This window comes from Rhinichthys klamathensis, unplaced genomic scaffold (assembly GCF_029890125.1).
Source record: "Rhinichthys klamathensis goyatoka isolate OS25496 unplaced genomic scaffold, OSU_Roscu_1.1 h1tg000133l_1, whole genome shotgun sequence".
Classification (NCBI taxonomy): domain Eukaryota; kingdom Metazoa; phylum Chordata; class Actinopteri; order Cypriniformes; family Leuciscidae; genus Rhinichthys; species Rhinichthys klamathensis.
The window spans coordinates 1,374,312-1,396,329 of NW_026606668.1; the positions used below are offsets into that span (position 1 = coordinate 1,374,312).

A 22,018-nucleotide genomic window follows, 5' to 3' on the forward strand; every position below is an offset into this window, starting at 1 on the left:
TCTTTACTGTCACTTTTAATGCTAATTTCATGCTTCCTTGCAGAATAAATTTTTTTTTTTCTTTAATTCTTAATGGTAGGCTAGTGCACATTGTGACAAATTAATTTGTATAGTTCAAATAATATGTTAAAATCTAAAGATCCTAAATAAAAATAAGCAAAATGTTCTTTAAAATAAGTTTTAGATGTAGTATAGTATGTAACGTGTCAAGTTCCTAAATGTATTTCAATGCAAATTCAGTTTAGAGTTATTACAATGTGAATTAATTTACATTCATATCAGTTGACAAATTCCTTTTATTTGACTTAATTTTTATTAAGCACTGCTTTGTATGCTGAAAACGGCACGCACTTTACTGTATGTTTACAGCATGATTGTAACTTCGATTGTGCCTACATGAAGCCAATAGGGTTAATATGATTAGTTAAAATATTAACTTCCATCTCTCTTTGTGAAGAAGTGGTGACAGCTCCAACTAACAAATTTATAAAGCCAATGTAGCCATCATTTGTTATAAACCTCTGACCTATTGACTCCTTTGGCTGAGCTGGTGTTTGGTTTGCTGGTTGTGACTGGATGTCCTGTGTTTGTCCATTAGGAGCGGGCGGTAATCCAGGCGTCCAGTGGGGTGGGTGTGAAGGGTAGAGAACACACTTTTCAGCTCTTCCTGGCTCTGGCACACTCCCCACAGCTGTAGCACAGCACCCAGCTCAGCTGCAGACAGAAGCCCAGTGCTGGAGCCATCCAGCCGGGCACAGGCCTTTCTAAGAGCCCTGGCCTTACGTTGGAGCTGCAACAACAAAACATAAGCAACATGTGAATATTCATACATGCATTCACACATATTAATCACCTATAAACAATGCATCACCTTTTTCCTGATCCTGCGACTTAATGTTTCCAGAGTAACAGTTTCTTTAGTTTCTCTGGGAGTCTGCAGAGCAGCTGCCATATTGGACCCATGCTTCCATATTTGACCCTGGGATAGAAAAGGCCTAAGGAATTCTGTGTAGGATACACTGACAGAAGAAAACAAATTTATGACAAATTCCTTGAGGACATGAAATTCTCAGTCATGTATCATCTTACAGGATGAATGTGAATTCTCTATAAAATATATTTTAAATGCATTCTAAATATTTGGGTTTGATAGGCTTGATCCAAATTTGGAAAAAGTAATTCGTCACGAACATATAATACTTGTGTTTCCAGTCATAAACAGTTATGATTTATTATTACCAAAACAAGTATGAGGTGTGGTATTATGTAAACCTAAAAACTCTTTTCATATTCTTTCACAATTGTTTATGGCAATTTACTTGCAATTGATAAAACATTGTTGGTTTTATTTGGTTTATATACATTAAATACATTATATTTATCGGTTTCACAAACCTTATTGTGTACATATATCAAATATCTGAAGCAGCAAAAGGGACTGGAAACCCAGTTTTATGAAGCATCTAATGAATGAATGAATGTTTTATTTCCAAAACCATTTAGATTTATTATTGTATAATGGTTATTATTTTTATTTATTTGTTTGTTTATATATTTGCTTATTATCTCCATTTGTTGATTTGGTAACACTTTATTTGAAGCCTTTTATATAATTATATGTATATATCATTTATTATATATTCTGAACATTGTAATGCAATTATATATTTTCATGCAAGGCTTAATAAATTCATTAAAAAATACTTTTATAACGCATTATATATAAAAGCTTCAAGTAAAGTGTTACCGTTCATATAAAACGTATTATGCACGAATGTCTTGATTTATTTATTAAGCTACTAATTGCAGGGTTGATCCTCAATGATGTTTGTTTGTGTGCAAGTGTATCTACCTGTCATCATGGTTGATGTCAAACTTCCTGGCCAGTAAATCACACTCATACTGGCTGAGATGAACACAGAGACTCATAAGAATCTCTTTAAATTCATCACTGCTAACAAAGCCTGTTCCAGAAAAATCCATTTCGGAGAACTCAGTCCAGAGCTCAGAAACAGACAACTCCACCTGTTGAGAGCGAGAGAGAAAAAGGTTCAGAAAATTGTCTAAATAGCATAATCATATATCTCAGCTCTTTTTAGGTAAAGAACATTACACCACTGCAGAGGTTTTTTGACAGCACGCCCCCACCTTGGCCCGTAGAGCATCCACTAGTATATCTGAGACGCAGTGGAGTCTTTTAGAGAGGCGCATGAAGTCATTGTCTCCACGTTTGGGGGGATTGTGCTTGGCATTGGGGTAACAGCAGGATTTGGGCGATGGGCCAAAATGACGTATAAACTGTTGAAAGTCCACAGTTCCATCCTGCTGGGTTAACAAAGAGGACCACAACCTCCGGACTTCTCCACGAGTTACCTCAGGATGGAGCGCTAACCTGAGCATGGTGAGAGGAAGAATGGCAAACAAGGAGAGAGGAATAAATGATGGGAAGAGGGAAAGGGAGAGATGATAATCTGAATCTAAAGAATACACCTCGCTTTCTTAGAAGAATACAAACACTGTACCCTTTAAACCCCCCACACCCTAAAGACCCCCTCATCCCCTTTATTTGAACAGCATTTAAGCTAAAACTTGGCAACCAACAGCACAGAAGCAACAGTTTCTCTCACACAGATACACAAACACAGTGTCACGCCTAAAGAAAGGACAGTACTGTGAGAAGACGCACCGAGGGGATCTGACAGCAAACAAACACTTGTCTATATCATACAACCCTGATCTTTGTCTGTTATGGTAAACATGGATATTTAAGAAAAATGTAGGCTACATTTGGGTTTTAAGTACATACTTTTATTTACAATAAATCTAATTATTCATTGTGTTAAATACTTATGCTGCTTTAAAGGATATATATTTACTTATATACTACACAGTACATATAGTTTAATATACGCAATTCAAAAGTGAGGGATTGGTAAGATTTTTATAATGTTTTGGAAGAAGTTTTAGGCTCTCCAAGGCTGCATCTATTTGACCAAAAATACAGTAAAATAGCAATGCTGTGGAAATAATATTATATTTAAAAAAAATATTAATTTGAATATATTTTAAAATGTATTTTATTCCTGTGAAGGCAAAACTGATTTTTCAGCAGCCAATATTTTCTTTGTTTTCCTGTTTGTCTGATGTCATTTAATAAAGCCTACCTTTCATAAGCTGAGTATGTGCCTATAGTTTTTAAGGATATTTTATGTATTGACTAATATTAGTATACATTTACAATATATCCTTAATATAAAGCTTTTTCATTCACTGACATATAGACATAGTTACAATTATATTGTGTTATGAAATGTGTTTGAAAATTTGGTCACACTTTATTTTAAGGTGATGTAGTTACACATTACTACATGAACTTACTATAGTAATAACAGTAAATGATGCATAATTGTAAGTAACTAACCATAATCGTAACTCTACGTACATGTAGTTAATTTAATATAATATTATAATAATATTATTCAGTACTTATTTGAGAAAGTACAATGTAACTACGTCACCTTAAAATAAAGTGTAACCGAAAGTTTTGTACTAAACATTTTCAGAGTAAAGGTGTGGTCATATCATTGTTCATAGAATTTTTGCAGGCGAATTCCAGTCATTTCAATTGGAATCTACGAGATCAGAAATTTTGTTGTGAGGGCAAAATTTGCCAATGTAGATTTCGCAACTGGTTCAAGCAGGTCACATGAATTTAAACTCACACTGAACAACTGAAAGATGCTTGGTTTGAAAGTGACTTCAGTGTGAGCTGTGCTTCATACATCGCTACACTATTGACAATTAACCTTTTTGCCAGAGAAATTTCAAAATTTCTCTATTGTGACCACACCTTAAATAAGCAAAACCCAAGAAGTTGCAATCATCCTTGTTCTCCCCAACAGTTTGCATTATTAAAGTCTGACTTAAAGGTGGTAGAACTGTATTTGGTGGATATTCTGAAACCACTTTGACATTTAAAAAAAAAAATGAATTGTTTCATATACTTTGAATCTAGAGGATTAACATTTTCTGGTGCCTCAGGTTTCGTCAGTTCAGTTTGGGCCTTGTTGTATTGAGTATGTGCGCATAGAATTTGTGTGAACATACACTTATGCGTTTGTCTCTGCCTTGTAGGAATCAATCAAAGAAGCAACAGTTTCTCACCAGACACACACGCACACATACACAATGTTCACTGTGGGAGCCAGAGAAGTTGGCACTGATATGTCAGCCAAACCCTCTGTGAACTCGGCTGCTGTAAAGCCTGTTAGTGTCACTAATCTCTGAGCTGGCGAGGAGAGTTCAGTTCACCTTCGACTGGTTGGCACCGTCTCTCTCTGTGTCTGTGCACCAGTGCCACGCCACAGATTATGCAAATCCACTCGCGATGCCCCCCATTCAGACCACGACTCCTTTTAGGCCTGCCGCCATATTCCAGCCAAAAAATGAATAGAGAGATAAAAGAGGGTGATGTAGAAAAAGAATAAAAAAAGGGTGGGAGAGAAATCACAAAAGGGTCAAAGGAAGAGCTGGAAAAACAGCACAGGGAGGGGAGGGAGGAGAGTAAATAAACAGATAAATAATTTATAGAAATGGAGGTTCTCACATGGGGTGAACAGTTCAGAAGAGTTCAGGACACTTAACTCGGTTCACCACAACAACGCATCTAGCTAACAGACTGAAAAAAGAGAGTAATACCTAAGAGAGGCAAAAGAATGGAAATGACAAGTTAAAGGAAAAGAGACAAGGGTGGAGGGTTGATATAAAAATAGATGAATCACAGATTCACTAAAAGATTAATTACATGATGCAAAAATGCAATTCATTCAGACAGTGACATTCTACTGACTAGAAGTAACTTTGTTAACTTTTTCTACTAATCCGAACGTAACATTCTACTAATACTCTAATGAGAGTTAGCCTAGTTGACAGTTGCAAATTAACGAGAATTAGTTAACATGTAGTTGTAAAGTTACAAATGTCTAAAGTGGACTAAATATCTAAATAAAGTGTAAACCAGCTTGTTACCTTGAAAAATATATGTTTGAAAAAGTTTTATTTTAAATAACGAATAACCCCCATGCATTCAAAATATAAATGATAGTACTTTATTAAAAAATCAAGACAAACAATGTATATATATATATATATATATATATTCTGAAGAAAATATGCTGTCTGGCCGTGTTTTGAGTGGTTGCCAGGACATTGCTAGGAGTTATGAGTGGTTGCTAGCAAGATGTTCTGGGTGGTTGAAAAGTTGTCGTTGGGGTGTTCCTCTAATGCGTTTATGAAATCTAAAAAAAAGCCATATTACTATGATATTTTGATCTCTAGATATGACTGGGGTCCCTTTTTCAAGTCTATGGGTTTTGTTGGTTTTATTGTCCACTAAGCAAAAAAAGTATAATTCATGAAGCAAAAATTGTGCAGGATGAGTTACAAGTTTAAGATTTTTAAACAAAACAATACAAAGCAAAACGAATAAAAAAATAAAAAAATAAAAAAACTGTCATTTTTATTTTAAAAAACCTATGTTTTTAATAAGTAACTAGATAAGAACATTTGGGGTGTGAGTGTGTGCAGTTTACGTTGTAGAACAAAACGTCAAAGTATCGTATATGCTTACCAAGGGCTTTATTATACTCAAATTGAAAATTCCCATCATAAAACTCCATAGCAAAATCTCGAGGGAAACCAGTGGCAAATTAGTCTTCCGGGTTTTGACGTCATCCTTGCACCACTCTATAATAATAATGATTGCAAGCACCCCTAATTAGAGGAACAACAGAGATACACAGTACAGCAATGAAGCTGAAAGTGAAGCAGGCATGGGAACAGCTAAACAAGCGTGCAGTAGGCCATAGAAAAACCCACAGCTTCAGATCTTCACCGTGCCAGCAGCTCTCTCAGGCTCCGTACACCAAATATATTGTTATTCATGGGAAAAAAAGAGCAGGTTGTTAACTTGCACAATTAAGGCATCATTTGCCAAGAGAAAAGGACTGCTTTCCGTTGGCATTGTCTTAGAAGACAAAAGAGTGCAAGAGCTCTGTAAGAACCAGAGCTGGGAGACTCGGGTGGACCGCATAGTTCTTGTGAGACACACAAGGGATGCTTGTGTCACGACCGCTGACTCTGGGAGAAACCCAGGACTGAACACCGCAGAGAAAGACTCAGTGATTCGGCATGGTGCTAAAGACAATGAGGAGGAATGCATTCCACATTCCAGCATATAGTCTGTGTGTGTGTGTGTGTGTGTGTGTGTGCGTGTGTGTGTGTGTTGGAGACAACTATATAAATGTTCCCCAGATAATCTTCTGACGTACTGACTATCAAACTGAGATGCTAATAGAAATAATAAAGACATTATGTCTGAAAACAGATCAATTATTCATTTGATATTCAGGCATTCATTCACTGGTACATGAGCTGTTACTATTAAACTATGCTCAAGTGTTAAATACTGATGTTTTTATTGTAACCAATCACATCATAATAAAATCTTTAGAACATGGAAGAAAAAAATTTAAGGGAATATGTTTTTCTTATGTGGTATGTCACCTTTTAAATAACTGGTACATGTCCTCCTGAGTGAGACGTCTGGTGTTTTTCTCATCCAGCTCTTCAAACTCTCGCAGTACATCTCTGTAACGATTTGCCACCACACTCTTCACCAGACTAAACAGCTGAAACACAATACATGTTCATTAATATCATCAAGAGCTCATTGAGAGGTTTTTTCTTGATGTAAAGAACTCTCCTTTAGTAGTAAAGCAAAAAGCCATTCAAGACTGTGTTGCAATAAGTAAATAGTCTTACAGAAGTCACTGAATTTAAAAATAAAAACAAATAATATTTCGAATAATTATACAATAATAATTGCATTAAGGATTAAAGTATGTTTTTAGGTTTATTATGATTTTTACTATTTTACGGACATAAGAATGGACAGAAAACTGAGAGATATTTCAGATTTTCTAATATTTTGATAGTTCTAGTTATTTCTGATAGAATCGACACTACTATTCAATTTTTTTGTAAAAAAAAGAAATTAATACTTTTATTCAGCAAAAAAAAAAACTACTTAAAATGCTGTCCTTTTGAGCTTGCCATTTCATCAAAGAATCCTGAAAAGAATGTATCATGGTTTTAAAATATTAAAAAGCACAACTTATTATCATTGAAAATAATATTAAATGTTTCTTGGGAATCAAATCAGCATATTAGAATGATTTCTGAAGGATCATGTGACACTGAAGACTGGAGAAATGGCTGCTTTGCTTCAGCTTTAACTCGGCTTTGCCATCGTCGTAATAAATAGCATTGTAAAGTAGATTAAAAAAGAAAACCGTTATTGGTAACACTTTATTCTAGTGTCCTTGCTACATATGGTACATGTACTTACCATAGTAATAACAGTAAATTATGCATAATTACATCCAACTAACCCTCAACCCAATCATAATCCTACCCTAACCCTATAGTAAGTAGTAATGTGGTTAATTAATATTACTCAGTACTTATATAATTACACTGTAACAGTGACACCTTAAAATATAGTGTAACCCAGTTAAATTACATTGCCATAAACTCCACAATATTGCTATTTTTTTTAATAAATGCAGCCTTAGTGTGCATACGGGACATCTTTCAAATAAATTAAGAAATTTTATCCACCGCTAAAATTTGAATGGTGGAGTATGTTGAAAAGCAGCTTTGTACGTCTTGAATTTACAATTGATATGTTATGAAACCACATGAGGTCATACCTCAAGGTCACTCCGATCCTCTTCTGAACTCTTCTCCTCGCCTGTATCATGGTTTAAGGCAGGCTGGGCGGCTGCCTGGAAGAGGCTGGGAACTCCTTTCCTAAGGGAGGAAGAAAAAGGGTAAGTCTTTGATGCCATGGCTTTGGTTTTTTGATTAGTTGTGATTACCTCATACTATGTAGGAGAAGCCCAGAGAAACCCTTAGAATAAGCGAACCGCTTTGTGCCGTTCTCGCTTGAGTGGCAAACAGGGAGAGCTACAAGACCTGACACCGATGGCATTGCAATGCTTACCGCTTTGAGAGCAACTGGAGTGGTCAAACCATACAGACACCTGACGGTCTTGAAGTGTTAGCTAAACTATGAAGAAGCACATGAGAAAAGTCGGACGTACAAAGCCCAGCCTAAGCTAATGTGTTCCCTGTGCGCTTGGATGAGTTCATGGGGGCCGGGCTCGGCTGAGCGGATAGCTGTGGCTCTTTTGTGCTCCAGAGAGGACAACCACTCCCCAGGCTTTAGGGCAGCGGTCTGGGGCACCTCAGGGCCACAGTCCGAACGAGGTGGGCGGACCACTGGCTTGAGAGGTCACGGGCTATAGAGCAGAGTTAGAAGCACTATGTAAGGGAAGAAATAGAGAGGGACAGAGAGAGATGGTGAGATTTAAAAGACAGAGGTGCTTCAAATAATGTTGATAGCAGTTCAAAGAGGCAAACGGCAGTGACACTGACAGCAAGAGGCATTATGTTTGTGTTTGTGCATTGTGTCAATGACAACGTGAGCGTGCCTATGGGATTTTCTCAAGACAAACTGCTCTTTTCAACAGTTAAGCTGACCTGAATGAGCCAGGAATAGCAATAGGCCATGACTGTATAGTAAAATAAGTGTTTACTAAAAAGCTCTGTGAGAAAAAGTTCCTGAAAATGCTACTAAACAAAGGGTGAGTCTCAATTTGCCAAACTGCTTGTCACACAGCAGGACAAATATAGAACTAAATATTAGTGGAACTGTTCGATGCTGAGGGAAGAGACCTTGTGACCCAGCCACGGACATCTCAGCAGGACTCCCATGTCCTACAGCCCTGCCACAAAACCAACACAGCAGGACGTGACATCCGTGTTAAGCCAAATAAACACACCTTAGCTTATCATAAACAGACACTCAAAAGAAAAGTGCAAGGAGTCAAATATCCACTGAGTCGGGTCACAAGATTTGCAGAAAATTTTAACTCTGAAATCTAAATTGATCCCTTGCTCACATTTTCGATTTAAAATAAACTCAAATAAAATGTTTATCTGATTCTATGTTAGCTACCCCTATAAATAAACTAGGTGTGTGGTGTGATGATACATATAAATTGAAGAACATTCTTAAAATTAACTAAAAATAAAATAGTAATATAGTAAAAAAAATAAAAAAAATAAGCAGTTAGTTATTTTACTTATATCTACCTTGCTATAAAGAGTAAATAAATTAGCAGTTTTTGCATTTGTTTTCCGAGTAAGCCATTTGTGGTAATTCGCATGCGTGTCTCTTTTAGGCCCTGCACATGACTCTTAAGTTGACTTAAGAGAAATTCAAAACCTTTTAGTAAACTGGCCCATCTTTTCTGATTGATAAATTGATCAATTCTTATCTATCTATCTATCTATCTATCTATCTATCTATCTATCTATCTATCTATCTATCTATCTATCTATCTATCTATCTATCTATCTATCTATCTATCTATCTATCTATCTATCTATCTATCTATCTATCTATGTAAAATTGATTTATTTGATATTTTTTTAAATATTTAAAAGTTTCTACACATATTAGAAGTAGGATAGGACTGAAAAAAAGTCTTAATTGTCATGGCTAATGTTTTATGATCTGATTATTAAAAGTCTGCTAGTGTCTCGATTGCACTGTGTTTAGTGGTCTAGGACTTTTATTTTTATATTCTTTTGTCTGGCTGTGTCTGGGTTTATTTTCCTGTGGTTAAGTTATTGCAAAGCCACTTGAAGTCCAGCCTTCAAGGGTGGCCAAAAAGAAAAAGCGTAATGCATTCTATCCCTGCGGTATGCAGGGAAGGAGAGCAGAGGCTGTTTTTTTTTATTTATTATTATTTTTAATGGATGTCAATGGAAGAGAGGCTTCAGTACACTGAATAAACTGCTTTTGTGGGAAAACGGCTTATTATTTAATGAATCGGCAGCTAATCCAGCTAATCAACATGTTTGCTCTTAAACATTAGTTTTGGATTGATCTATTTTCAGAGTTTACACAGAAGAAAATTCTGTTTTGAAGTCACAGACATTTGTCTGACAGCTGTGATTCAGTTTACGACACTTCTCATTCATTTATATGGTATAGTTATTGACTGTCGCACAACTCGGAATGAAATTCAATGAAGTCAAGGCTGTAATGTGATTGGTTATCAAGGCACACATTATCCAAGTTAGAAGAGCCACAGACCCTCGTATCTCCCAATAATAAGACCATCTCTGGTTCCTGTTAGCCTTTGTTTCCATAGCTGAATTGTTTGGTTCCAAGACAACTAATTACCTGTTCCTTGTTACCCTCTTGTTTGCCTGTGTATATATACACTATACCGTTCAAAAGTTTGGGGTCGGTACGATTTTAAATACTTTTAAAAGAATTCTCTTCTGCTAACCATGGCTGCGCTTATTTGATTAAAAATACAAAAAAAATCAGTTATAGTATTAAATATTATTCCAGTGTAAATCAGCTGTTTTCTGTGTGAATATATAGTAAAGTGTAATTTATTCCTGTGATCAAAGCTGAATTTTCAGCATCACCAGTGTCAGTGTCTTCAGTGTCAAATGATCCTTCACAAATCAGTATAATATGAGGATTTGATGCTCAAGAAACATTTATTATTATTATCAATGTTGAAACAGTTGTTGGTCTGTCAGTTGTACAGTTTTTTTTTTTTTTTTTAGGATTCTTTGATGAATAGGAAGTTCAAAAGACTTTTGTAACATTATAAATGTCTTTACTGTCACTTTCGATCAAATTAATTATTCCTTGATAAATAAAAGTATTGATTTCTTTCCTCCAAAAAATAAAAATAAAATTCTCACTGACCCCAAACTTTTGAACAGTAGTGTATATATATATATATACATATACCTCTGACTGTGTCTCAGTTCTTGTTTGTCAGTCGTTGTCTGCACCTACATAAAGCTGTCGCGTTTCTTGTTCCACCATCAGAGTATGATTTTTGTCTTCCTGGTTGGATTTATGTTTCTTATGTTGCTTTGGGTGCTTGTGGAATACTGCTTGAAAATAGATCCTTGCCTGTCCTCTTCCCTGCTAACTGTGACAGAACGACCATCCAGAAAAAAAATAAAATAGATCCTTGCCTGTCCTCTTCCCTGCTAACTGTGACAGAACGACCATCCAGAAAAAAAATATGGATCGAGCAGCAGTACGCCGCTCCTCCTCCTCCTCACCCAGGATGACCGTTCCCTCGAGGACCATATACCAGTGATTTTTTTAACCTTGCTTATCAGACCCACTACCCTGACAGTGCTTTGATTTCCTTTTTTTATGCTGGACTCAATGAACAGTTAAAAAACAAGATTGTTTTTTCCATTTTTCCATTTCTGGTCCTCAAGTGAGATTTGTGGATTTTGTTAAGCTGGTGCTCTCGACGAGTGTTTCCTCCTTCAAAGTGGGTGAGATGGAGGAGGATGTGGACAGCCAATCGCACACCACGGACCCAGAACATGAGCCCACAGAGTGGTCTCAAATGGACTCCCAAAGGAAATTCACCACAAGCTCCGGTGGTTCAAGAGCTTGCACCACCGCTATATGGACCTCCGTGGCAATTAGGGATGTCCCGATCAGGTTTTTTTGCCCTCGAGTCCGAGTCCGAGTCGTTTGATTTTGAGTATCTACCGATACCGAGTCCCGATCCGATACTTATATAATACATAAAAAAAGAATAAAGAAGAGAGAAAAAACAGATCCAGGATGTTCCTTATTTTTTTATTTAATTCACCTTATTTTAACGTTCAACAACTCTGTTAACAAACAGAGCACTGTGAGGTAGCTTGAACAATCAAGTAATAAATAACATAAAATCTTCACTTTTGGACTTTAGTGCAACAGTAAATATAGAAAAAGTCTAATATAAAAACAAATAGCACCTCAACTTAAAATACCCGGCAGGCATGTAAACAAAAAATAAAAATGTTTTAAAAGTGTATAAAAAAATAATGAGAATATATATATACATTAGGGGTGTAACAGTTCACAAAATTTGCAGTTCGATACGATACAGCAAAAAGAAAGAAATGCCAGAGAAATGTCCTATTTATTAAAAGAAAAACTATTTTTAAATAAGTTTGAGTTTTCCTACATCTTGAAACTTTCAGGTTTATAAATGGGGGTAATCTTTGAAGGATGAACAAATAATGTTTTGGTAATCACATTAAAAATAACATTTAAATATATATTTATATAATATTTGAGTTTTGAAGTGCAACATTAAATCCATGTTTATTCACGGCACAATGTTTCTCCTGGTTTCCACGTCAGCGCTGTTTGATCTAATAGAGATCTACGGTTAATAACGGAGAAATTTTAATGCTTCTCACTAGATCTCGCAGCAATGTTATTACTTCAGTGGTGAATTCAAATGTTTTCTTCACTGGATCTCTTAGCACAGTGTCGCTTGATCTCGCGCTGCACAGATGTTGCTGGTCCGAACTGATAAACGGTCCGTGAAGCACAATATAATGAGAAGCGCAGTTTCGTTCCGCTTTCATTACGTTTGCCATTTGATGTTGCGCAACGTTGTGGTGATCGCGCCAGCGCGGATTTTGTCTGCAGGAAAAAATGGTCCTAGGAATCGTTCGGTTTGTATGCGTACCGAACCGGAAGCCTTACCGAAACGGTTCAATAATTACGAATAGATGTACCATTACAGACTTAATTTACATATATCCGAGTCCTGATCGGGAGCTAACGTCCGATTCCGATCGAGTCTGAAACCACGTGATCGGGCCCGATTTCCGATCGCGTGATCGGATCGGGACATCCCTAGTGGCAATTGATTCCGGCATCATAGGTTGCGGACCCACCAATGATGTCGGAATGTGCAGCGCTCACAATGCTCCCAAGTCCAGTTTAATGAAAAGTTTTCAGGGTGCAATTAGTGTATTCTACAAAAAAAAGCAAAACAGTAGTTCAGAAAACATTTTATTAAAGGGATACTCCACCAGTTTTTCTTATTAAACTATGTTATTCCCTTAACTAAGACGAGTTGATACATACCTCTCTCGTCTCAGTGCGTGCACTATATCGCTCTGTATTGCCGCAAAACTATGTTAGCACTTAGCTTAGCCCATGCATTAAATATGGGCCAAGCAGAGAAGCGACCAAACACTTCCACGTTTTCCCTATGTAAACACAGTTACTCGAGTAGTGTAACTTGACCTGGCCTGGTGACACAAAATAAACCGTTGCGCTTTTCTAAGCGTTTAAAATTGATGACTATATTGTATGGCGGAATACCATAACAAGTGCTTTTGAGCACTTCGACTTGGCGCAATAATATCTTCACTCGTGAAAAGTCCCGGCTCCCGCTTCCTCTCCCCCTCCCTCTGACATTTCCGTCAATACAACCAACGTGACATGCGCCGGTAGTAGTAGTTCGAGCGGAGTTGACGAAGTAACAGGTTGTTGGAAGCTAGTTAGCTTAGTTAGCATTCTAAACAGCACAGGCTCTCAATTTCGGTCGGCATCTGTTCGCAACAGTCACACTTGCACCACCAATTGCTGTTTGCCCGTGGTCTTTCGCCAGCTCCGGTCTGTTCTGGATCATATCTTTCTTGCCTCTCACGGTCCATAAGAGCTAATTCCTCCTCCGTGTACTCGGGTTCAAACAGATATGGCTCTGGGTCTTCTACAAAGAAGTCATAATCATCTACAAAGTCCGCCATTGCAAATGATCTGCAGTTTGCTAATAGCACAGCACAGGTAGTAAAAGTCACGTTGGTTGTATTGACGGAAATGTCAGAGGGAGGGGGAGAGGAAGCGGGAGCCGGGACTTTTCACGAGTGAAGATATTATTGCGCCAAGTCGAAGTGCTCAAAAGCACTTGTTATGGTATTCCGCCATACAATATAGTCATCAATTTTAAACGCTTAGAAAAGCGCAACGGTTTATTTTGTGTCACCAGCCCAGGTCAAGTTACACTACTCGAGTAACTGTGTTTACATAGGGAAAACGTGGAAGTGTTTGGTCGCTTCTCTGCTTGGCCCATATTTAATGCATGGGCTAAGCTAAGTGCTAACAAAGTTTTGCGGCAATACAGAGCGATATAGTGCACGCACTGAGACGAGAGAGGTATGTATCAACTCGTCTTAGTTAAGGGAATAACATAGTTTAATAAGAAAAACTGGTGGAGTATCCCTTTAAACAGCGCAAGTGCAATAAGGGCGTGTCCGAATCCACTTTTGCGAGTTTAACAACGGGAAAAATGTTTGGCGCCCGGCTCATCGTCTAAAAGGGTTGTCCCTATTCTTTTAATGAGTAATGGGTGTATTTTGGGCATAACATGCAATATACCAATCAGAGTCTCATCTCCAACTCTCTTTAAAAGCCAGTTGCGCTCAAGCCATGGCGGATTGCGATTTACATGGCGGAATTTTCAAGCGGAAAGACTGAACGCTTCTCCAGGGCAGACCATCTACGGGACAAGCCGGATTCCACCATATCTTTATGTGCACAATGATGATCTTTTACATTGTAATCCTTTTATTTTTGATATTTGGCATGTTTGTGTGCTGCGCATCCCTGTGTGTGTAATACGCAGAGTGTACGCGCATTTTGGGCCCGCCTATAGGCTCATATTACTAATGTGCCCTTTAAATAACAAAGAATACTGCACCATTGACTTTAGACCAGGTTTTTGTTGGTCAATAGCGCAGTCTATTTCAGTTGCCTCAAAATAGCAACGCACCAACAATAAGCATGAACACGCCTCGTTTTCAAACCAGCACGCCCATGGGCGAACAGATCGGCGCAAAAGCATTTGCTATTTAAACAACGTGGCACAGGACGTGAAAATGATAACTGTGTCGGGCTGAAACTAGCAAAAAACACTTGCATCGCACCTGGTGCCGCATTGTACCGAGTGTATGATAGGGCCCTGAGTTTCGTTTGGCTTTATAAATTGCCCTCCTCCCCCATCCACTTAGCTCTGCAACTTCAAGTATGATAATGTAATGATGGCTCTTGAATTAAAACTTTTTACATGCTAGATACTATTTAGATTAACATGCATGTATTTTAGATTGCCACCCAAGTTCAGATCTAATTCAGAATCATTGGCAGAACCCCTCTCTGCCTAAGACAACTGATCTTCAGAGGATAGACAGCATGTTGTTTTAACAGACGAGGGGTCGGTTGAACTCCTTGTGGACCCACTGTTCTCCACAAGAGGAGATAGAGGGATTTGAAATTTAAAGAAGAGGGAACTTGAAGGAGGAAGGAGTCCCATCACTCGCAGAGACGAGACGCCCACAGAGATAACTGGTGAATGAATGGGCTGCTTATTTCGCTTTTATATCATCTCGTCTGAGGATGGATGGACTGAGTGAGGGAGAGAAAGAGAGGAATAAGTAGATGCACATTTATCACGTTTGGACTGTATTGTTCTGTTTAATCTGGGCCACCATCTGAGAGCAGGAGACGTGTGTGTGGAGAGAGGAATGTGTGAAAGAGACTACAAGAGCCACATGAATGAGCTGCAGGGGCTCAGACTGAAAATGTGTGTGTGTGTGTGTGTGTGTGTGTTTGTGCAATTATTATTAAAAATCTTTAAAGGGACAATTTACCCCAAAATAAAAATGATGTCATTATTTACTCACTCTCATGTCATTCCAAACCTGATAGCATTTGTTTCTACAATACAAAAGATATTTTGAAGAATGTTGTTTTGAACCCCACTGACTTTCATTTCTTTTGTGTTCTGCTTTGGATATGAATGATACATCAAATCAGAAGGCTTGTTGAAAAGAGGTGTACTATTACTTTTACAAGCAATCAGTCTTGTGATTTGACTTCCAATAAATGCACTACAGTTCAAAAGTTGGGTAAGATTGTTTATGTTTTAAAAACATTTTAAATGAATAAATAATACAAATATGGTAAAAACAGGAATGTTGTGAAATATAATTACAATTGGTTTAATCATTCTAATATGCTGATTTGGTGCTCAAGAAACTTTTTGTCTTATTATTAATGTTGAAAACAGTTGTGCTGACTTATAATTTGGTGGATACCACGATTTAACAAGTTAATTTTGATGAATATAAAGTTCAGAAGACCTGTATAGATAGATAGATAGATAGATAGATAGATAGATAGATAGATAGATAGATAGATAGATAGATAGATAGATAGATAGATAGATAGATAGATAGATAGATAGATAGATAGATAGATAGATAGATAGATAGATAGATAGATAGATAGATAGATAGATAGATAGATAGATAGATAGATAGATAGATAGATAGATAGATAGATAGATAGATAGATAGATAGATAGATAGATAGATAGATAGATAGATAATGTGTTTAGATTGGTTTGCGGTTGATGGTCAGTTTGTCTGTCGATATCGACTTCTATAATTTGATGTTTTCAATGCCTCTTTCATAAAAGGATTCACATTGTATAGCCACAATGTGTGTGTGTTAGTGTGTGTGTTTGTGGCCAGTTTCCCCTACAGCTGCAGCTTCAGCGGATTACCCATCATCCACACGGCAACATTACACAAGTCGTTCTTTGAACAAAAGTCATGGCTGCTATTAATGAGATGGTAATCCCGGGCACCGCTACCTCCCAGATCTGCTTCCACTGACAGGGGAAGAATGTCCAAACGGCCTGCTCACAACACCCAGCACAACACTGAGGCCATTGTCACCAGCGCTGGTCTGAGCCCTGGACCCAGCTCAAGGAGTTATCCCCTTCCATCCCGATCCTGTCCCCACACCCCCGTCTCAACCCCTTCACACCCCATGAATAAAAATTAAAGCCCTAAATGGGTGGAGGGAGGAAAGGAAAAAGAGAGAGGGACCGAAGAGAGAGAAAGAGGAAAAACAAAATGTTTTGCTGGAGATTAGGGTGGGATATCTGGGATTTTGACGTCTGAGGTTCCCACACGAAGATCTGACATCTACACATCCTATGACTGCTTGGTTTCTTGGTCTCACCATAGGGACCACACAAACTGTGAGGGGCCCAACAACCCTTAGGCCAGTTTACCACCATAGAGAGAGGTAGACAAATCAAGCTAAATTGATTCTGATGAAACTCTCTTAACACTACAAGTATTACCAGATGTTTACAGTAAAAAAAAATAAAAAAAAAAATATATATATATATATATATATTTTTTTTTTAATCGTTAATGCTAGAGCCATCAAAAAGTAAATAACTTATGATAGATCGGATTTTCATACTCTGAGCAGTATAAACGACTATTACTGAAGCAGAGCCTTCAAATCTGCAGAGGGTATAGAGTAACATGAAATTCATCTTCATGGATAGGACTATACCTCGTTATTATATTATATTATATTATATTATATTATATTATATTATATTATATTATATTATTAGATGATATTAAAGGGGTCATGAACTGAGAAATCAAATTTTCGACATATAAGAGGTCTTTATAGTTTCAGAACTGAAAACTTTCTTGTTAGTCCAAAACCAGTTTTTATTGTAACCAAGCCCAGCGAACAACTCATTGTGGAATGTGTCTATCTATAGGTGAAAGACCCCCTTCTGCAGAAGAAAATCAACGCCTACTTCATCATCACAACTTTGGCCCCGCCCACTAGTGTGTTAGTTTGATGACGTAAAGAGAAGTGTGATACAGGATCACTGGACTAAAAAATAACGTTACCTTCCAAAAGGATCCTAATGCTAGGAATTGTTCAACAATGTGAATGTCTCAGTTGAGCATTATTTATTTGTATTCGGTACATTTCACTGTGGATTCTTTGGTAAATCAGTCGCAATTCCGGCGCAATTTCATATGCAAAGATGTTAGCCAATCACAGCAGTGGGCGTTTACACTGAAGTCTCACAGCAGACACGCCCATTCAAACAGAGGAATAAATCAGGGTAGGAAAAATGCCTTTTATTTCTAAATTATGACAATTTTGTTTTATGTAAAAATCATACTAACATTATAAGTGCACCCCAGGAAACATTATAAAACAATAAAACAATGCAGTTCATGGCCCCTTTAGGAGATATTAAGAGAGTGCATTTCCATTTCCTTTGTTTGTTGTAACAACACTTGTTGAATTTGTTTCTTGTCCAAGCTTTAACAAAGATGCAGCTAAACATATTCCATAAATTCAGCTAATTTCAAACACCACTTCATCATTTTGCTCCTGCTCTTCCCAATATCTTGCTGATAGAAGCTTTAACTTGAGGTGGCTGATTTTGTATAGCAAAATCTGATGGAAATAATATGGTTACAGTTTATTTGTTACTACTCACATGTACCTTTATTTTGTATTGTTGCTATTAAATGTCCAATATAAGGTTCAATAATGTGATTAAACTCAGAAGAAAGCTAGAGCGGGATGTGAGCGATGTTAATCTGGTGAGGTCTGAATGATGACAGCTAAAGCTCTGTTTGACTAACATGTCAAAGTTTCACCCAAACAGAGGAAATGCCACACAGGAACTACTGACACTGGGATCAGGCCGCTTTAGCATGAATGATTTAGCATTTCTCATGGGACAGAGGGAAAGCGAAAGGGAAAGAGCGACGGTTTGTAGCTGTCATTGGCAGGGCATGGTCGGCCTTTCTCACTGTTCTCTGCGAGTATAGAAGTTCTAAAGTTTTCTTTCTCTCTATTCAGGAGGTCCCTTGGACCATGGGCTTTTTCCCCACTGTTAGTATTACAAAATCCCCATTCAGTATAACCCTTGTCACCTGTCAACTAAGCCAGGCTGGTTTTCTAGGTCTTTATCCCCTACACACACTGAGAGAGAAAATGAAATGAGCAGCTAAGCTTAAACCCTGCCCCCATTTGATGCGTGCACACACCCTACACACACACACACACACACGCACGCACACACTAAAACTGCATGTCTCAGAGCTGCTACTCTAGCAGATTAAAATTCATTACCCTGTTCTATTTAAGAAACGTTTACATTGCGTTGGTTATTGTTGGTCATTCATTAGGTGGTTAGGGGAGTTCACATGGGTCCCCCAGGGTGGTCAGAACCTAATCCTCATATCCAACCATTTTAAAGCATCTTCGCATAAACACAAAATGTGAGGGCTCATTGCAAGAAACACGTACCATATATCGTTATTATCATATTCCTCTGTTTATTTGTTCCCCAACAATGCATGTGTTGCATTTATTTCATCACTGGTTCACCACTGTGCTTTCAGCTGGATACATATTTTGGTAACACTTTATTTCGATAGTCTACTTTAGACATTCTACAAACTATAAATAACTTTGCAACTACATGTCAACTACCAGTCATTAGATTTTTATCAAATGGTCTGCTTAATATCTGCTAACACTTTATTTTGATGGTCCTTCAACAGAAATTCCACTGACTATAAGTAACTTTGCAACCATGTCATACTTATTCTACTAACCCAAACCCAGTAATACTGAGTCAGTTGACATGTATTGCAAAGTAATGAGTTAGTTGACATGTAGTTGCAAAGTTACTTGTTAGTGGAATATCTTGTTGACAATCGAAATGAAGCTTAACCAGTGTTTGAGTTCAAAGAATTCTGAGTTCTGAATTCTGATCTTACAATATCTTTCAAGTTAATTTGATTTCACAATTGTTTGTTAGCTATAAAACACACAAAATTCTTTATGCCATCACAACTTTAATGGTATATAATGCCATTCTGATGCATTTCTGACTCACATGCTAAATTCTAGGATGATTGTTTTTGCAAATTAGCTTGAATCAGTTAGCCAATGTTATGCATACACTTGTAAGTATAAATATATGAAGTTGTTTTATAGACCTGTATATTTTTTTAGGCTAGCGTAGGCATCCGGACAAGCACAATGACAAAAATACAAAAGCAAAGGAGGGAGCCACCCTGAAGCATGACGTCACTAGAGACCTAATCTCTTCCCTCTTTCTGAATACAAATCATGCAAACTGTTGTAGCCACAAAAAAAAAAAAAAAACACAAATAACTACTACACAATATCAAATACTTTTCATTTAAATTATGGCTTGTATTTTCTTATATTTAAAATTTCATTACATTTTTAAACTTAATGAAAACTGCCAAAAACTTAGATAAACACAGAGCATATATGCAAAGCGATTTGTAAAGGAAAGGTTGTGTTACTCGTTGCTGAGATCAAAAACGACAATAAGCTGCGAACATGACTTGTAATTTCACTGTAATCAAATAATTTAATCTATTATTAATTGTCTATTAAGGATCCTTGAATCCAATGCTGATCAAAATCCCAAAACAATATAGACCACTTTTTTTGTTTAGCTTAAAAGCTTACTAATTCCCTCTTATTACATTTCTATGTATGCAGTCCTGCAACATGATGCCAACATAAAAAAAAAAGAAATCCAAAACTAGTGCACAGTTAACATTGATATAGCAAATGTTAAGCTGACTGGTTTAAAGGCTCTGTACCTGGTGTCAAAGGCTGCCATGAAGATCGGGTATTGCACATTTCCGTGGCGGTCAAGAGGGAGCCTGTCCAACAGCTGCTCAAACTGAGGGTCGGAAATCTCCAGGCCAAACCTGTGGAGAAGGTCAGGGGAAGGTCAGCACCAGATCACTGATGTCACCACAGGCAGAGAGTCCACTCATCAGGACCGGCCAGTCCAGCAGGTCTTAAGCATACGCCACTCATTGACCCTCTCGCACACTGCAGAGTCAAGAGGTCATAAGGTCAACTGCCCTCTTCACCCGGGCATCGCACAGAGCTGGACACACACTGGCCAGTCAATCAAGGGATTAGACTTCACATACACGTATGCACACCCTCAAATATTCACTCGCACAAACTACAACCTTCACTCGCTCCAGAAAACACAGATAAAGACAAATGAACTTATCAAAGATTATGAATAAAAATGTGAGATTGTCCTTCAGATTTGACAGACATGCTCCACACTGACTACAATACTACATACTCAAATAAAGAGGATTATGGTGAGGTAAATGTGTTTTAAAGGACAGAGAGAAAAGACAGGGGTTTTTCAAACTTCAATGATATGAGTAAATTAGGTTCTCACTTAGTTCAGACGCTAATAAGACAGGGTCTTTTTTGAGGGGGCAGCAGTGTCAGTAATGGCTTACTTAGTCCCGTAGGCAAGATAACACATGACCAAAAAAAAAAAAAAAACTTTTTAACCCTAGTCATCCAACTAGTCATCATATACACATGCCAGTCTAGTACAGTGGTTTCCAACCAGGGGGCCAGAGCCCACTAAGGAGCCTCACAACACTTCAAAGGGGCCACAAGATGGCTTAAATTAAAGACAAACTTTAAAACAGCACAAATAAATAAATAAATAAATAAATGTAAGCTGACATTGTATTTCTTAATTTAATTTAACTGTCATTTTTATTTATGGACCAGGACGCTTACAGTATTGGAAAACCTTGTTATATGATGGAATTTTAATGTAATTTCTACCTGGAAAAGTCATGACAATTCAAATAAACATTTTATAATGAGTATACATTTTAAAAGAATTTCTATTTATGTCATTCTCCAAAATATTTTATTGGGTAGACATTGCTGAGAAATTGCAATTTGTGAGAAAAAATAAACCGTAATCACAAACAACTAGAAAAAAACAAACAAACGCTAAAGAACATTGTTACTGAAAGTTATGGAATTTTATACTTTATAATTATTTTATTTCATTATTTTAATGTATCGTCACTCCTAGTTTCTGTCAAAAATGTTTTTTTGAAAATGAGCAGCTTTGTCATAACAACACAACAGAAGTACCAGAAATATATTAGGAGGCCTTGGAGTCAAAAAGGTTGAAAACGACTGGTCTAGTGTTCTTCTAATCCAATGATAAATGCCTTTTTGTGTCATTTTGTCGCGTTTTGTGTCACCAAATGAGAGTACTGATGATGACGACCGTATTTTTAAAGTAAAAATGCTGAAAGTGAGACTCGATCAGTCCATGTGAATATGTGTGTGATTTCTGCCACAACA

The 22,018-nt window shown here is 37.3% G+C and overlaps 1 protein-coding gene across 1 annotated transcript in view; it reads right to left on the reverse strand.

Annotated features, from left to right (window-relative positions):
- Positions 1-232: 232 nt before the first annotated feature.
- The window catches only part of si:ch211-197n1.2 (EF-hand calcium-binding domain-containing protein 6), a 38,284-nt gene continuing 16,498 nt past the window's right edge, over positions 233-22,018 (reverse strand). The window contains exons 12-18 of the mRNA XM_056256796.1: positions 20,470-20,580; positions 7,773-7,872; positions 6,565-6,689; positions 2,149-2,392; positions 1,853-2,025; positions 872-1,019; positions 233-790 (exon numbers count right to left, since the gene is read on the reverse strand). Coding sequence (XP_056112771.1) covers positions 527-790; positions 872-1,019; positions 1,853-2,025; positions 2,149-2,392; positions 6,565-6,689; positions 7,773-7,872; positions 20,470-20,580 — 1,165 coding nt within the window. The 3' untranslated portion in view covers positions 233-526. The remainder of the gene's footprint in view (positions 791-871; positions 1,020-1,852; positions 2,026-2,148; positions 2,393-6,564; positions 6,690-7,772; positions 7,873-20,469; positions 20,581-22,018) is intronic.